This window comes from Anabas testudineus, chromosome 2 (assembly GCF_900324465.2).
Source record: "Anabas testudineus chromosome 2, fAnaTes1.2, whole genome shotgun sequence".
Classification (NCBI taxonomy): Eukaryota; Metazoa; Chordata; class Actinopteri; order Anabantiformes; family Anabantidae; genus Anabas; species Anabas testudineus.
Window position 1 is genome coordinate 11487354 of NC_046611.1, and position 16148 is coordinate 11503501.

The following is a 16148-nucleotide window of genomic DNA, read 5'->3' on the forward strand; positions in this document are numbered from 1 at the left end:
TAGTTAGCTTAGCATTAGCCTGGCCACCATAAAAAATAAAATAAACAATAAGAACATTTTAAACTTTGTCTTCTGGTCTTAATTCTAAGCTGATCAGTTATTTTGTAGTTCTAGCTCTTGTATGCATTGTAGATCAGTTTTTCTCAGATATTCTTTCTCCACAAAAACATTTTGACAACATGAGTCCTGAACTGAACTAAGTTCAGAGATATGTACTCCTGCTGCCCTTTGTGAGTTAAACATTTCCTTAAAAGCTGCTTTGAATGTTTTCAACGTGCTGAATGATTTAAAACACTCTGCAAAGAGAAACTGTTTGTGCCATTCCAGGTGAAACCTTTGTTCCCTCTAGAACCATCTCACACAGTTTGCTTTCATGATGTCTTTCAATGTTTTTCAAAGACAGCTCCTCAGAATTAGGTGCTATAATCAAAGTAAAGTGAGGTAATACCTGCTGCAGTAACCCTGAAGAAACAATCAAGCAGGTAATGTCTCATTTTCTCTAATTTATCAGCGGAGAAAAGTAAAGTTTGCACACATCTTTGGACATTCAGTACGACGCCCGAAGGAAATGGCAAAGACCTTTTTAAACCAGTGACCTTTTTTGTGTTTGATCAGCCTTGGGTCATTTTCAATGTGCCCTTCTTAAGAATTCATAAGAGAGATTCGAATATAATCCTCCAGGCGCGATTAATGTCCATTCCCTCCATATTATTAGTTGTGATCATGTCTGTTTATTGATCTCATATGTGAAATACAAGGTGTTCTCTGGGAGCCCACCCCATGAGGAGCCACTGGAGCCACATCGACTAGAGGTAGGCATGGTTATCATCAGCTTGTAGAGAAGCTGCGCTCTGCTGATAATCCCACTGAAATTGCACATGGATTTCCTGCTCCCGAAGAGGAAAATAAACATACTCCTGTAGAATACCTAATGAAGGGCCCTGAGGATCTCATCCAGCTGACGTCCAGAGCAACTCCACAATAAAATGAATTAGAAACTAAAATTTAGCAAATAATGCTCTAATTTCCTGCCATCTTTTTAACAGTGGATCCAATATGCTGTGTCTGCGTTGGATAAGATTGTGCTAATCAATGCTAATGACTCAACGAGTATTTTGGTGGTATTTTTGCCTTTGAGAACAAAATGTCAACATGTTCTCAGCCCGTAACAAATTCATTTTCAGCTACAGTAGTGAGGGTTGGAGAGCTGCAGTTCCACTATACAGAAAAAACAATACACATGATAAAGAAGATTTATGACAGTATTTTATAATGATAAATCACCTGCACTGGTTTTATTTTCCCTCTTATAAATGTAAAATTCACAACTTCAAATATAGTTGCAACAAAGATAATGTGTTCACTTTTGGGGGACGGTAGCTTCACTGATGCTAAGCTAACACTAGTGTGTTTCTTTTAAAGATCCCAAGTGTCAGAGACAAGATTCAAACAGGAGAATGTGTTGTTCGGTGACTGATTGACAGAAAGAAGAATAAATAACTATTTATAATAACTAACCTTCCCTTCAAGGGTTGGATTGTCAGTAGGTGCCAATAAAAACAAAATGAGGTATTATGTTACTGGACAGTTTAAATCCAGTTAAATGAACTTTAAGCTGCATGTTAAAGTTTCTTTGGCCAGCTGTCTCTCTCTGCTCTGCTTCCAGTCTTAATGCTTGTTATTAATTTTCAATTTCCCCATCTAACTCTTGTCAAGAATAGTGGTCACAGTGACCAGAAGAAGCAACTGAAAGATAATGGCAAATTGAATTTCTCATTACTGTTTCTGTTTGTGTGTGTGTGTGTGTGTGTGTGTGTGTGTGTGTGTGTGTGTGTGTGTGTGTGTGTGTGTGTGCGCATTAGCTTAGAACATAATTGTGAAGTCATAAATCCTACTTGCAGGCACAGGTGAGCTCAAACTTTATTTGCAGCGTCAAACACTGTACAAACGTCATTCTGACAAGAAAACAGGACGACACAGGTAAAAAAAACATTTTTTTGTGCGGATTGAGACTTTAAAAATCTAATTTGTGTCCCAGAACAGCCACTAAAGGGATTAAATCTGAAGCTGACTAGAAGAAAATCTTTGTTTTTCCTTAGGATAATATTATTAAGACATCATCATTTGGCAGGAAAATGGGGGAGGAGATTAATTAAAACAAAAACAGTCTTTTGGCAAATCCACCTCCGATTGGCAGCATGTGCACAGAAATTCTCTTGGGCCCAGCTTGTCTGACACATTTAATCAGCCACGGACTCATATGCACACAACTTTTAAGTAATAGAATAAAAAAAAACACTGCTGTTTAACACCCACTGTTGTGTGCCACAAAGCCAGCCGCAGCTTTATGCTGGTGATTCTGGTGTAATACGAGAGGAAACAAGTAAACAAGGACGCCTATTTAGAAAGAGCAGCAGCATGGAGATTTAGAGGTGAGCTTTGCATCTGTTTAAAGCGCAGTTACTCCCTGCTTTATTTAAACTCTGGGGCTTTGCAGGGAACAGCTCCTGCAGCCCCCCTACCCCCACTGTCAGTCATTTGACCTGGAAGATTATGAAGTGCTGTCACTGACAACTTGTCAGCATAGACAAAAGCTGTCGCTCAGTCAGGACAACGGGAACGCAAGGAATTGTCAACAAGCTCCAATTTTAGACACAACGCAGAGATTTAGAGCCGCACAAGGCGAGACGAAAGCCTGACTGATCTCAGGTAGAGATGGAGAGGCTCACAGCCTGTGCGTGTGAATATGTTGAGGGTACGGTGCGCGCATGGTTGAGCTTCAACACCTGTGAGTGTTCATGTGTGTGAGGTCTGTCTGTGCTGTCGAAGCATTGAAAAAAAAACCAAACAGGAAGAGCATGGGCGGAGAAAATGGGCCCCAGATTAAAGGACTAAAAATGTCTCTAATGTACTACTCAAGTAAAGCAAAACTTTCTGTCTCCAGTTCCTGGTTAATCACTCTGTATTGAACTTTGCTCTCATTCTTTAATTAATTTTTTGCTCGATCTTCCTGTTGAATTTCACTGTTGAGCGATTGGTAACAGTTCCATTTACTGTGCGATTAGCTTTCTTCCTCCTTTGTTAACAGTAGTTTTCCTGTTTTTACCAAAGGCTTGGCTGGTAGGCACTAGTCTGCTCTGGCTCTGAAGCTGACTGGTTGTACTGGTCAGTGTGGCACAGATCTAAACTGTAATTTGGTTTTAACATCATAATATCATAATCACCTGTGATATTAAGTTGTATTTCATCTATTTAATTTATTTAGTTGACATTTTCACTCTGTCTGTGGTCCCTGGGAGACTGATATTTTATAAAGTGCTTCCTTTAGTTTACTTGTGATCCTTGTGAGTAAAAAAAACAGACTGTACCTCGCACTGTAAGCTCCATCTGTACTATCAGCATCAGCGGAAAACAAACTGGAGGTAACCACCACAGCGTTTCTATCACAGTAATGGAAGCACAGTATATAGAACCCCAAGCTTCCCATTAAAAAGCTGCCAGGGAGGCAGCCTTATCTAGCAGGGAACAATCTAGTTTTCAAAAAAAAAAAGAAAAGCAGCTTTCTGCCAAATGTTTATCTCATAGAACAAATGGGACAAAACGTTGCATTAACCATCCGGCAGCCTTGTTTGCTCGTTGACACTGTAACCATGATGCAATCCTAAAGCTAGGCCTTTTGTCATAAGTTATAACACATCTGATGTTGCATATGGAAAGTTACTTTAAAAACAAGTCCCAAGTAAAAAGCAAGAAAGTACTCACAAAGAGTGCTGTCCTGAGCTGAGGCCATGGTCGGGTCTGCGAGGCTACTGGACGTTGTTCTTTTGGACGGGGAGGTGTGGACGTTTGTCACTTCCTGGTAAAAGAGAGAAAGAGCTATCAGAGGAAACACATGTGCCTTTTTTTCACAACAGGGACATGGAAAGGTGACGCAGCAGGTCATCAAAACCAGCTGGCCATGCCCAAATCGCCTGTACACACCCTGACATGGACACACACACACACACACACACACACACACTGAAAAACAAAGGACGGAGGATTCTACCACACATAGCTCACATGAAAAATGATATGTCTGCTGCCACTCAAGCTTCAGATTCCACGGAGAAACTTTGTTGCTGTCGCCTGGTCTGCACACACATATAAGCATACACACACCTACACACACACACACACATATCTGCGTGTGCAAAGGGTGACAACCTTGAGCAGAAGGCACTGACTGGAAAGTTAGTGCAAACAGCACTTGGTTGAATTTTAATAGAGCCACTCTAGCTGTAACTAAAGGTGTTTTCACAGGCTTCTATTGATAAAAGCTCCAGCTTTGGTAAATGGCATGTCCTTGGTGCATACGGGCTTGTTTTTTCCCCTGGAAGCATTTTGTCAAAACTTAGAAGTCAGCCAGCCAGTGCAACATGCCTATTCAGTTGCAAATCGTCCCCGTGGGGAACAAATACACCTGTGCCTGTGCGCGTACGTGTGTGTTTATGTGGGCGTGTGTCTTTGCAAATGTGCGGGTGTGTTTTTTTTCATTTGCAAATCAAATGTATTCCCTATAGGGTTTTTTTTTCCCCTCAACAGAGAGCGACAACAAACATGCAACAACTCTGCACACGGCAAAACCACGTGGCACACACATCTCTCAGCTCTCTCTGCTGAAGGTGTCAACCATAATTTCAGAAATGCACCAAAGGACAAAACACTGTCCTCAAAAATCCCATTTAGCAAATCCCTGAAAGACACGAATGGTTATTTGCATATTTTCCTGCAGTTTTACACACACACACACACACACACACACACACACACACACCATGGCAAAACAGGGATGTAAACATAATCTCTCCCTTTCTGTCGCTGTCTTTCTCTCACTCTTGCTGAAGTAGCACTCACATCGAATGAAGCTCAAATCAGTGAGCAGCGAGGAGCAGAAGCACGCGGCCCAAACCGACTGCTAACCACAGCTCCCCTGTGCTCCGTGTTTGACTACTGATAATAAACTGCATTTTGTCTACAACGAGGTGCTTCTTTGCTCAGGGGATGCTTAAGTGCAAGAAGGGTAACGATGGTGTACAGGCCAGTATATTGTGGTGTTTAGATATTGCTGCAGCTGGTTACAGAAGCGAATGTCACTGTATAAGGGCCATTAAAGGGACTGAAACATTTATCTGGTTGCCTGATAAGCTTGTTTGCACCTCACTTAAAGCTAATGTGAGCGGTAAATTATGAATACATGTGGTGTGTGAGTGGATGCGAACATAGTTTAAAACACTTTTTCTGTACATTAATAAACACTTTTAAGTTGCAGCAAAGCAGATAGAATCACACGGAATATAAATTACGGACGGGCTCGAGCAAGGGAGAAAAAAGGAGACAGTTTCTGAGCCTATGAGTCTCCTGATCTCTGTCACATGGTGCGTAGGTCTGAACAATTTGCCGACCAGAAAAATATTCTGTCTATAAATATCCAGTCTGTTCTCATTCCCAAATAAATACACTTTGTCATGTCCTCTGGCAAATCATAGAGATGCTAAAGATAAGCCTTTGAATCACAGGGATCTTAATAATAACACAGGTGCATAGATTTCTGACAGCTAAAGACATGACATAGTATATAAAGCACAATGTTCATCATTTAATCTGACTGTGATTCTTTTTGTGCCTGACAACTCAGTCGTCTTTGCGCCTAAAGTGAATCAAACCGTGATGTTTCCACAACTGTAATTGAGAATTTATGATTGTTGCCCTGAGCCACTATCAGTCACACGGCGTCAAATAGTTAAGCCAAAGGGTATCTTTAGCATCAGTATGAGACACCGAAGGACTAACAAAGTGTCAGCATCATGTCTACTTTGCCCCTGACTGACCAGGTGAGTGCCTTAGAGGCAGCAGGTACACCAACAAAGTATGGCTTCCAGGATGGAGCTCTGAAATAGTTACTCTCTCTGACTAAACAGTCTTTTAAATTAATATGAGCTATTGTATTTGTCCCTTGTGGAGACATTTCAGAACCAGACCTGCTCTGCTTGCTCCACGTCCTGAGCCACAGACACCACTAAGATTATCACCTCTTAAGAAGGAGGCTAAAGCTGACTACATAAAATGCTGTATTATCTCTAAAAAATGATCTATAGATACTTTTAACATCCCATATCATTTGTATCTTTAAGTGGAAACGTCTCAGTGCTGCAATTAGCACAAAAACAAGCTGTAGTATTAGAATGAAAGCCAATAAAATTTTAGTTGTCAGTGAGCAAGTTTCTCAAAAATACTTTAAGTATTCATATTGTCGGCATAAAGAATGTTTTCTTCTTTCAACCGATGCCATAAAAGACACTTTTTCAAAAGCCAAAGAAAAACAGCCAGTCTGCAAGGATTTTGCTGACAACCAATGAACCTCTACAAAGCTGGTCAAGGACAGATAGCGCTTCAGAGAGTACATCAGGTACAGTGCGTTAAAGTGTAGCGTGTATTTATGTAGAAATAATTAGATCAGAGTAGTAAGTTTGAAAACTGTCAGAGAAGTACGGTCTGATCTTGTAGTTTTTCCACTGTTCCATCACTGGTATCCCATCAATTCATTCTAAAAGCAATCTGCTGCTTGGCACTGTCCCTATGAAGCCACAACTTTTAGTTTACCAGTTTTTCGCGATAACAAATCAGAAGTGAGGACTGCATTCGTAATGTGTCATGCAACTATCATCAAGTCTAACTGCCGTATGGTTTCTTTGGCACAGGCTGCCACGGAGAAAGAGGAACGAAGCAGACTGACACAGTGAATAGAAAGGGTGCTCGGTGAAATCTGTCTAAACGTTGCCGGCCTGTTGCTTCAGATAATCCCAGTAAAAAAGAAAAAAGGAAAAAGAAATCACTGGATCTTCCTAAAATAAGCTCAGCTAATGAAATCAATGCTGGCCATCTGGGACCATTTCATGCGTGACAGGCGCCAACAAAGAGACCAGTCGGACCCATGACAGTGAAACCATGGTAACATGAAATAGTAGTACACCCACTGGTTGTCCGTGAAGGTGACATTGTGACACCCTCCTCCTTCACGTTGATGCCAATGAGACTCATCCAAGACATGATGGGCTTGACATCACATGTGCACGGATTTGACCGTTTTGCGGTGATTTTCCAGTGTCAGCAGTTGACATTTCTATCTTCTAACGAGCCGTGCTGCTGCCGCTAGTCCGACTTTAATGACATGATGTGGTGCATGGAGTGTCTCTGTGGAGAGCTGTCCACCTCTCTCTCCTGAAATGTTCTCTATCTGTCCTCCCCCTCTTCCCGCCTGTGTCATCCACTGTTTAAAAATGTCAGTCTTAATAAGTCAATTAGTCTGGAATCGAGTCTGAAGGTTTTTATTTTTCTCAACCCGTGTCAGCTGCAAAGATTTAATAGTATTCTTGGACGGAGTCCTATTCTGAAAAACAGAATTTTTCACAAAGGGAAAGAAAATATGAGTCAGTGTTGGACATGACTCATTTCAACACTGCCTCCTCCTCCCTTCACAACTTGCTGACACTAGAATTTGTGGAGTGCAGCTGATAATTGTTGTAACTTTATGAATCAAACAGCTGCACTGTCACACAGACAGAAGCGAAAGTGTTCTTTCAACTCGACCACCCATTCATTTTTGAACTTGATCACAGAAATCATCCAATCTGATCTGTGGTTATCATATATATATATATATATATATATATATATATATATATATATATATATATATATATATATAAGATAACCATATATATATATATATATATATATATATATATATATATATATATATATATATATATATATATATATATATATATATATGATAACCACAGTTCACCTGCAGTGTTTGAATCTGGACATCCACAATGAGTGTGAAAACAGATTATAGTCACCACAGTTTGCATAAATGGTTATGATGTGTTTGAATCCAACTCACCACGCAGCCTCTATATCCTGCACCTGACTGCTGTGCACTCAAATAGCTCAAAACATTGCTCCAAGTGCTTCTGCTAGATTTAGTGAAACTACAGTAGCAGTGCGAATCGATAAGGTCCGCTGGTTCAATATCAGATGTGACATTTTGGAGGCGAGAGGTGGCCCACCTCAACAGGATGTGCTCCATAAACACTTTTAAAACCTTATTTTTTTGGATTGCTTCTTTTCCCTCCACCTTTTCTTCTCTCTCGCTCTTTCATTGTCTTACCCCGCTCTGTTCTAATCCACCATCTTCCTTTCTTTTTCGCTTTTTGTCTTGACAGCTCTCTGGCCTGCTTGAGTGTGTCTGCAGCAGGCTTGTTATCCTGATCAGTTGAGCTGGGAGCACCTGGGACCAGTACTCCCAAGATTTATAAAAGCTTTCATTTCAGTGTAAAAGGCAAAGAGAGCTTCCATTTCAGCGCCTCTCCATAGGCTTTTCTTTTGTTTGCTTGTTTGCTTTTCAGTTTTGAACCTCCTCAATCCTCACAAATCCACTCAGAGGCTTCACTGATTAGCAAACCAATGTCCCCTTGGCATTTTGCAAATAAAATAGTCAATTTAGTGGTGTTAATTTAATGCCTGTGAGCTGTTCATGACAGCTTCTCTGGAGTAGCACTGTAGTTGTGGCTGGTTTATGGTGAGTGACTGTCAAAAATGAAGCCAATCATACATGAGTCACTGTTGGGGTACTTCATTTTAAATTACAGGACTCCTTTGTCAGCCAGCGGTGCAAACATGAGTGAAGTTGCGCACGTGGACACTGTATGTACAGTTGAGCCACATGCACGCTCCCTCTGACAGCTCTTGGACTGAGTGCTTCTGGCTGTGAAAGCTGCCTTATGGGTTTGCTGGCATAACGTACAAGTGGCTGCTCTCGAACATGACTCATGAGGCTCAACAACAGTAAACAAATCACTGGGCCCGACCAAGGCAACCAGTTGCTTTGGAGTTGCTTCTGTAAAATATGACTGACCTTCTCCACCAATCCACAGCAGCGGACTAAAGGTCTTAATGGTCATTCCAGCTGTTACTATGCAGGAGGCGCTTTGGAGAATTTGTCCAACTGGGATCAGAGGTGTGTATCACAAGACAAGTTCACTTTAGTCTGGCTCTCTAGGAGCCTGCAACGCTGCACAGCTCAAACAAGAAAATCAACACGACCATAATGATGACGTTATGCTGCCCAGAAGATTGGTGTTTTGGTAAAATACAGGAAAGGTGAATAAAGGCGACATAATCACACAAATAAAATGTGGGAACTAAACGATCCCTAACCTGGAGCAAACCTTGAACGCAACATGTAAGAATGAGTCAGATCTAAAAGTCAAAAGGAAAACAGTGTCCTCGATGCATCGTTTCAATACAGTCTGAGGCCTTTTTAGTTTGTATCCTGCAGCACCCCTGCTTCGGCTTCAGCATTCAACAGTGGTGCTAGCAGCTAGCTGTGCAGAACCCTGTACACAACCTCTGGGGCTAAATGGCTTAGGCTGTGTGAACAAATAGACGGGTAAATGAATGCATGAACGCTCGAGTTAATTGCTCGTGGTAATTGTCATCTAGGATGAGCTAGCTGTTGTGAGAAAAGAGACTGATTTGCACAAAAAAGGTCTAATAAGTTTCATTTACTGCGCTTTTTTTTTTCAACTTTCACTCATGTTTTTATGTTGAGGTTTTAATCTAAATGTTGCAGCGTCAAGCCAAACGTATTATCTGCTACTCCAGTATATACCACATTACAAAAGATGGATGTGAAAACACATTTTTGGAGACAACCTTTTTGTATTACTCCATTCACTGTGTGATTTCCATTTGTTCTGCCGAGTGTCAGGTTATTGATAGTGAGCAGAGTAAAATGAAAAGACTAAATCTGAGCATAGCGAAATAGTAAAAGATGAACTTCGATCAAATTTAATTAAGCCTTTGTGTTTAATTTGATGGATTGCCCATCGTTGTGCAAGTGGCTCTGTGTGTTGTGCAGAAGCACAGAAGAAGCTGAGGAATAAAGTGAATTTCAGAGAGGAAAAAAGCAGCAAGTTCTCTGACTGTAGCCTGTCCCTGAGAGTTTCTGTCGGCGTCACACATTCAGAATTTTTCCATCAATTTTCATTTAATGAATGTAGCATGTTGTGCCCGTCTGTCTGTTTCTTTTGCCATTAATTAAACATTATTTAGCTTTATTTAGATTTATCTTCTGTATCCAAACAACTGTAATTGTAAATAATGTAATTTCACACATTTCAATGGGGCACAAATGTAAATAGTGACATTTGGATAAGGTATTATATGTTTAGTCTGAACTTAACACTGCAGTTTCCACTCATTTAAAATACGTTGTAGTGCTCAGACAATTTTCATTTTCAGGTCAAATGACACAAACAAGACCTTGTAAACATCTGGAGGTCTTCATTTCCTTACAGATGAGTCTCATAATGCCTGAATTTGGATCACTGTCTTCCTCTCTCACCTCCTCCTGCTGTTATGCTGCTGTGTGCATTGTTCATTTGAAGGTCACCTAACATCCCAGCTTCCACGTCTTCTTTCTCTCTGTCTACTCTGTGGCAGCTGCCTTCTTTTCACTATTGCCGTTGTTGGCACCATAAGTGTTCCCTTTTGCAATCCAATAGAAGTACGAAAACATTTTTTTTTTGTTTTCAATCCTCCATCGACCATGCTTATTATGACTAAACAGAGGCACAGCGAGAACCACCCACATCAATATTTCAGGCACTCATGGGCAAACATGGGCACAAATAAGGCACAGTCCGCAAACAGGAAGAAAAGAAAGAGATGAGCCACAGGCCAAAAAATAAGTGCAAAAGACCGAATGGAGTCTGATTGTAGAAGGAAACAGTGTGAGGGGGAGTCTGGTTTGTAACTGTGATCTGAGTTTTTCTCCCATGGCCAGCTGGGACACAAAGAATTAACTAAAGGCCAAACACCCAGATGCAGTCCCAGGGAAAAGGTAGGCAAAGCAGAGACAAACTGATGACGTAAACAGAAAGAAACGCAGAGGCAGATGAATTGTGAATCAGAACAAAGCCAACAGGGATATATATGATTCACATTTATGGTGACAGAATAGACAATAGAGGTGCATCCTCCACCATAACAACCCGGCTTGATGTATCAGCAGAGGACCCTCATACTGTATAGCTGCTCTGGTCACCACTCATGCTTCATTTTCCTGCCTGGCAGTTTTTTTTGACACGTAAAAAAAACTTGCCTGATGGGTTTTCATCTCTTCTCGTGGCTGGCGAAAAAGTCTGTTTGGATACATGATGCAACATTTAGTCAGTCCTCCCTCAGCTGTGTTTGTGTTTTTGTGCTGTCAAAAATCTCTCCTCTCCTGTGGGTGCGTGACAAACAGAACCGTGCAGTGGTTTATGCCTTTTATTCGTTATTCTTTTTAAACCTCGGTTTCGTGGAGTAAGATAAAAACCTGGGTTAAATACTTGTAAATGCATTTTTCTGCAACTGCTGCACTTAAACGCTAATTCGCTGCAGGTAATCAGTGACAGTGTACATTACATTACATTTAATCTGTCTTATTGTGTCAACCACCGAACACCAGTTAATTTGATAACAATTTTTTTTTTTTTCAGCTAGCTTAGTCTTATTTTCCTTTTTAACTAATTTGTACACTTGTTAGCTTCAGTTTCACATACACATGGGTTTACATTGGACAGAAAACCATCTGTTGTGGTAACCATCTGTTGATCTGTCCAATCCTGCACTGGCATCTCATAAAATGGACACATTTCTTCCTATCGAGCGTTACTTTACAGTTCTTCTCCTTGGCTTAGATAATTTCTTTGCCTTGTACCTTACTTGCTTTGCATAAAGGCGTCTGCCAAACGACTAAATGTAAATAAAACCGGTCCTGTAATTTGTCACTACGTCACCAAATAACTAAATATTTAGCAGGGAGCTAATTCACCTTTTAATTATTTTGTTATTAATGAGTAACAACAACAACAGTCACTCCGTGGCCACTGCTATTTCAGTGTTCAGCCCTACATTTGCACAGGGTTAAGTGCCTTGCTCAGAAACACTTTGGGGTGAAAGCCGTTAAAGAAGATTAGAGCGATTTAGTTGGCCCAACTGGGTCCATTTGCAAATGACAAATTTGACCCAGATCTAGCGAGCAGCAGATAAATTAAAGCTCAACAGACGTCCAGTGAATTTGAGTTTCAAAGCGTGGCTGCAGACATTAGCAGATCATTAAAGCAGACTGGAGGTGAACTACAGTAAGCCTTATGTAAAATAGATTTTATTCTTTTTCTTGTTTTACTATTAAATAAACAAATATAATATATGTTCACTGCATAATAAGAGCACACTGATTAAATTCCACTTGTGTTTCATATGTGGTCATATATTTAGTGTCTGTCCCCCGTGGCCTGAGGCGGAGCTCCTCATCCTGTATTCTGGGCTTTTCTCTCCTGATTATCGGCGCTCTTATCTAGGCCTGAAACCTAACAGACATCTGCTCATCTCCAGGGAGAGGAAGTTGTAGGAAAAGAGAAAATTGAGAATGGGGTTAGTTGGAAAAGAAGACTGTGTGTGATTGTGCAGCCCTGAAGTGCGGCCTGATGGAATTATCATTATTGAAACATGAATATAATTTGTTAATCAGACTCTGACCTGCTTCACCTACTAAAATGTGAATGCGCACTCCATTTTGATTCTCTCTCCCCAGCCCCCCACCCCTGCTGATTCACTCTGAGTCTCTATCACTGCCCATCCATCTTCATCTTCCTTACTCTCTGCCTTCCTTCCGCTCTCTCTCTCTCCTCTCTTTCACACGATGACCCTATGCTCACTGAATGTAAATCATATTTCAGTCTCTTTCATCAGGCTCGGTGTTCTCTTAATGTTGAGTGCGCAATGCCAACATCACCAGGCTCTACTATTTATACATGACGACTCCAAAGCGGCTCGGGATCCAGCTCTGTTTTCAGCCTCTCCAAATATACACTGAACTGTGGAACTGACATCGGCTGACATGCTGCATGCCTAGGTGATATTCTGGGGATTTAAGTCTATAATTATGTGAGTGTGTAATACAAGCTCATGCATGTGGACGGACTACATGTTACCTTAGCGTACTGGCGTTTGTATTAAATATGACTCTGTCCACAGCTCAGGACTACATGGCAATATATCTGAACAACTCCCAGAAGTAGTGTCAAGACATTTTCGATCACACATCGTCTGTTCTTAGAAAATGTATTTAAATTACTTTGGTGATCCAGGGTGTTCAATTACTACACATACAACTAATTAATTCCAGTTAAGCTAGTGTAATCTGTTGTGGTACTAGCATATTAGTAACTGCAAAGCAGCCCAGGTGAAGATGGATGAATATAAAATCTATAAAACAAATGAGTTAATATTCACTTGGGTTTACACAGGACTACTGCATCTCCATCAGCCTCAAGACTTTGGGTTTGCTATTAATTATCAAATATTAGCACACTAATAGAGGTGAGAGATGTACAGAAACGCAATACTCAAGTAAAGGTTCAAGTACTTGACTAAAATAGTGCTGCACTACAAGTCCAAGCTGAAGTACCACTCAAGTTCATGCTCTAAATGTACTTTAGGAACAAGCACTGCATAGGAAATTCATTTCTCTGGGCATAAATTCAAGTCAAATCCAGATTTGTTCCACACATGTATTATAAATACCTTAATTAAAAAGGTAAACAAAGGTAATGAAAATGTAATACTGCATCAAATATACTTATATTATTTATTTATATTATGAACATAATAATTATTATTATATGGTATTGGTTATATTGGGTATTATTATAATTATAACCACTGATGCAGTGATGTAGAAACACTATTTAATTTGATGCTAAGTTAATTTTAACTACTTGAATATTTACAGTGATGCTGTCTCGATATAATGCAAACAAAACAGTGAGATTTCTGCAATGTACTTTTAGCACCAAGTCCTGCCTCTTAAACGCTCTGCAGGCCTCATCCATTGCCAAGTCGTTCTTCACTTTTTTTTTCTCATAAACTTTTATTTATCACAGAGCTAAATTTCTGCATTGATCCAAAACCAAATGGAAAAATCTCTGTTTGTAGAAGGAACCAGAGTGATGCTAACTTCCACGTTGGTTTACAAAAAACATCATAGAATAACTTGTGTAACACATGAGTAAAGGGGATGAAGGAAGCTAGAACAAGTTACACAAAGCCACTAACACGGCTGCTCCCAATACCATTGAACTCTTCTTGTTCCTGGTGCCTCTGTGTTGTTTTTCTCAGCTCCAGTCATAAGGTTTAATGGTCAGGTGGTTCCATTTATGATCCACAGCTAAACCGATTTGCATTGGAAGACAGAGTGCTTCCTCTTTTTTCACTGGGGCAACAATGGCTAGCAGAGACGAGGGATGGCGTGGTGCAGCCCTCACAATAACATATCTACAGTAACTGAATGGAACAGGAAGCCTTGAGGATCTTTGGTTAATTGTTGAACACATATGCTCTTGTAAGTCTGTGGGTGTCGAACTGGTGTTGGAGAAAAGACGATCTGAGTCACACAACAATCTGGATAGGAAAAGGCCTCGAGATATGCATTCATTACTCAGCTCCTGAAATGGATTATCGTACGTTAGAGTGACTATGCACATGCTACCACAACACTCTGGGTAAAAAAGAGCTGCACTGACATCAATACGGAGCAGAGACTTTTACTTATGTTTCAATTAATCAGAGCCACCGACAAAACAAACAGCAGGTTGTCAAATGAGATTCTGAATGAGTCAAATGAAGCAGGGAGTTTCAGAGCGCAACTATTTAGAGAGCTAAGGCAGCGAGCAACAAGTCATCCGCACAGCAGACGCGCAAGGCGTCACACACGCGCACACACACACACTCACATGGCTCTGCTGCCAGCTCCATTAAAAGATTTGAATCTGTGAAACTGAGACGAAAGAGATGCCTGGTAAAAGTTAATGGAATTTTTACGAGCTCAATGGACTCGACGAGGACGCCCGTGTCCTCATCAAGTCTGGATCAATTTCTTGCAGACACATTGTGGCTTTTAGTTTATTTAAGATTTAATTAAGTGCATTTAGGAGCAGTGGTGAATATTGATTGAAAAGTGAATTTTTTTTTTAAGAGGTGGGGAAATACTACACAATTAGCCCACAGGCTGCCTTCAGTCCCATCTTTCAGCATGTCATGGCACTTTAAAGTGAGATTCTTGAGCATGGCAGAGTGACAGAACTCACACTTTTTGCTTAAAAGCTGCAGAAGAGCGACTATAGAAATGAGCTATATGAAAAGCCTAATGCATCGCTCCATTCGGTCTATTTTAGATTGAATACCGCGTTTTGAAAACAGGCCATTTATTGAGGGCATATTATGAGAATACAGAGATTTATAGAGAGAATATGGTTATGGGAAAATGAGCATCTTTTCAGTCCACTGAGCCAGACTCATAAAAAAAAATGAGAGCGAGTTAGTGAAAGTGATGATACAAGTTATGAAAATAAGCCAAGGGAACATTCCAGACTTCTAGTGCCGTGCTGTGGATTTATGTAGCCACCTCATTCAGATGCAGAGGCCAGAGAGCGCATGAGCTCTTCGCCTAAAAAAAAAAAAAAAAAACTTCCCCTCTCTCCCTTTAACCGTGTTATCCTGTTAAGAGTGTGACTAGCTTTATCCTGCAGTATGAAATCCTTTTAGATTCTTTATGCTGTGTTAAATTTGCCAAACACATCAGAATTAGATATTTCACCAATTATGCAAATGGTGCTAATCTGACAGCGTCAGACAGAAGCGATCAGCCATTTTAAGACACCTCCAGGCATTCGAAATCAACTCCAATTAACACCAGGTGATTAGTAATTGTCTCACTGTGATAACCTCCTGATTAAGAACATGTTATTTATCATTCCTCTTATACACTTAACACCAGCTTTACTCTCTTAACCTCACAGATGCTACACTGCCATCCACTGGTCAACAGTGGCCATCACAGCACGAGTGAATGCCAAGTCAGGTCATGAATATTCCAAACATTTCAATTATGTAACCACTAATTTATGCTCCAACATTTTAATGAGGCAGTCCACATTAATGAAAAGCTTTCTAGTGCAGTTTGCAAGTGCAAATGCAAATGTTCAGCATTCTTG

General features: G+C 40.5%; 1 protein-coding gene across 3 annotated transcripts in view; it reads right to left on the bottom strand.

The window, feature by feature from the left end:
• The window catches only part of xirp2a (xin actin binding repeat containing 2a), a 44026-nt gene that overhangs the window by 24518 nt on the left and 3360 nt on the right, over positions 1–16148 (bottom strand). For 2 of the 3 annotated variants that reach the window (XM_026362483.1, XM_026362482.1), the window contains exon 2: positions 3763–3856. In XM_026362483.1, the coding sequence (XP_026218268.1) occupies positions 3763–3856 (94 nt within the window). Of the gene's footprint in view, positions 1–3762; positions 3857–4062; positions 4134–16148 lie in introns of those variants that run through there. The other variant, XM_026362484.1, reaches the window with a different exon arrangement.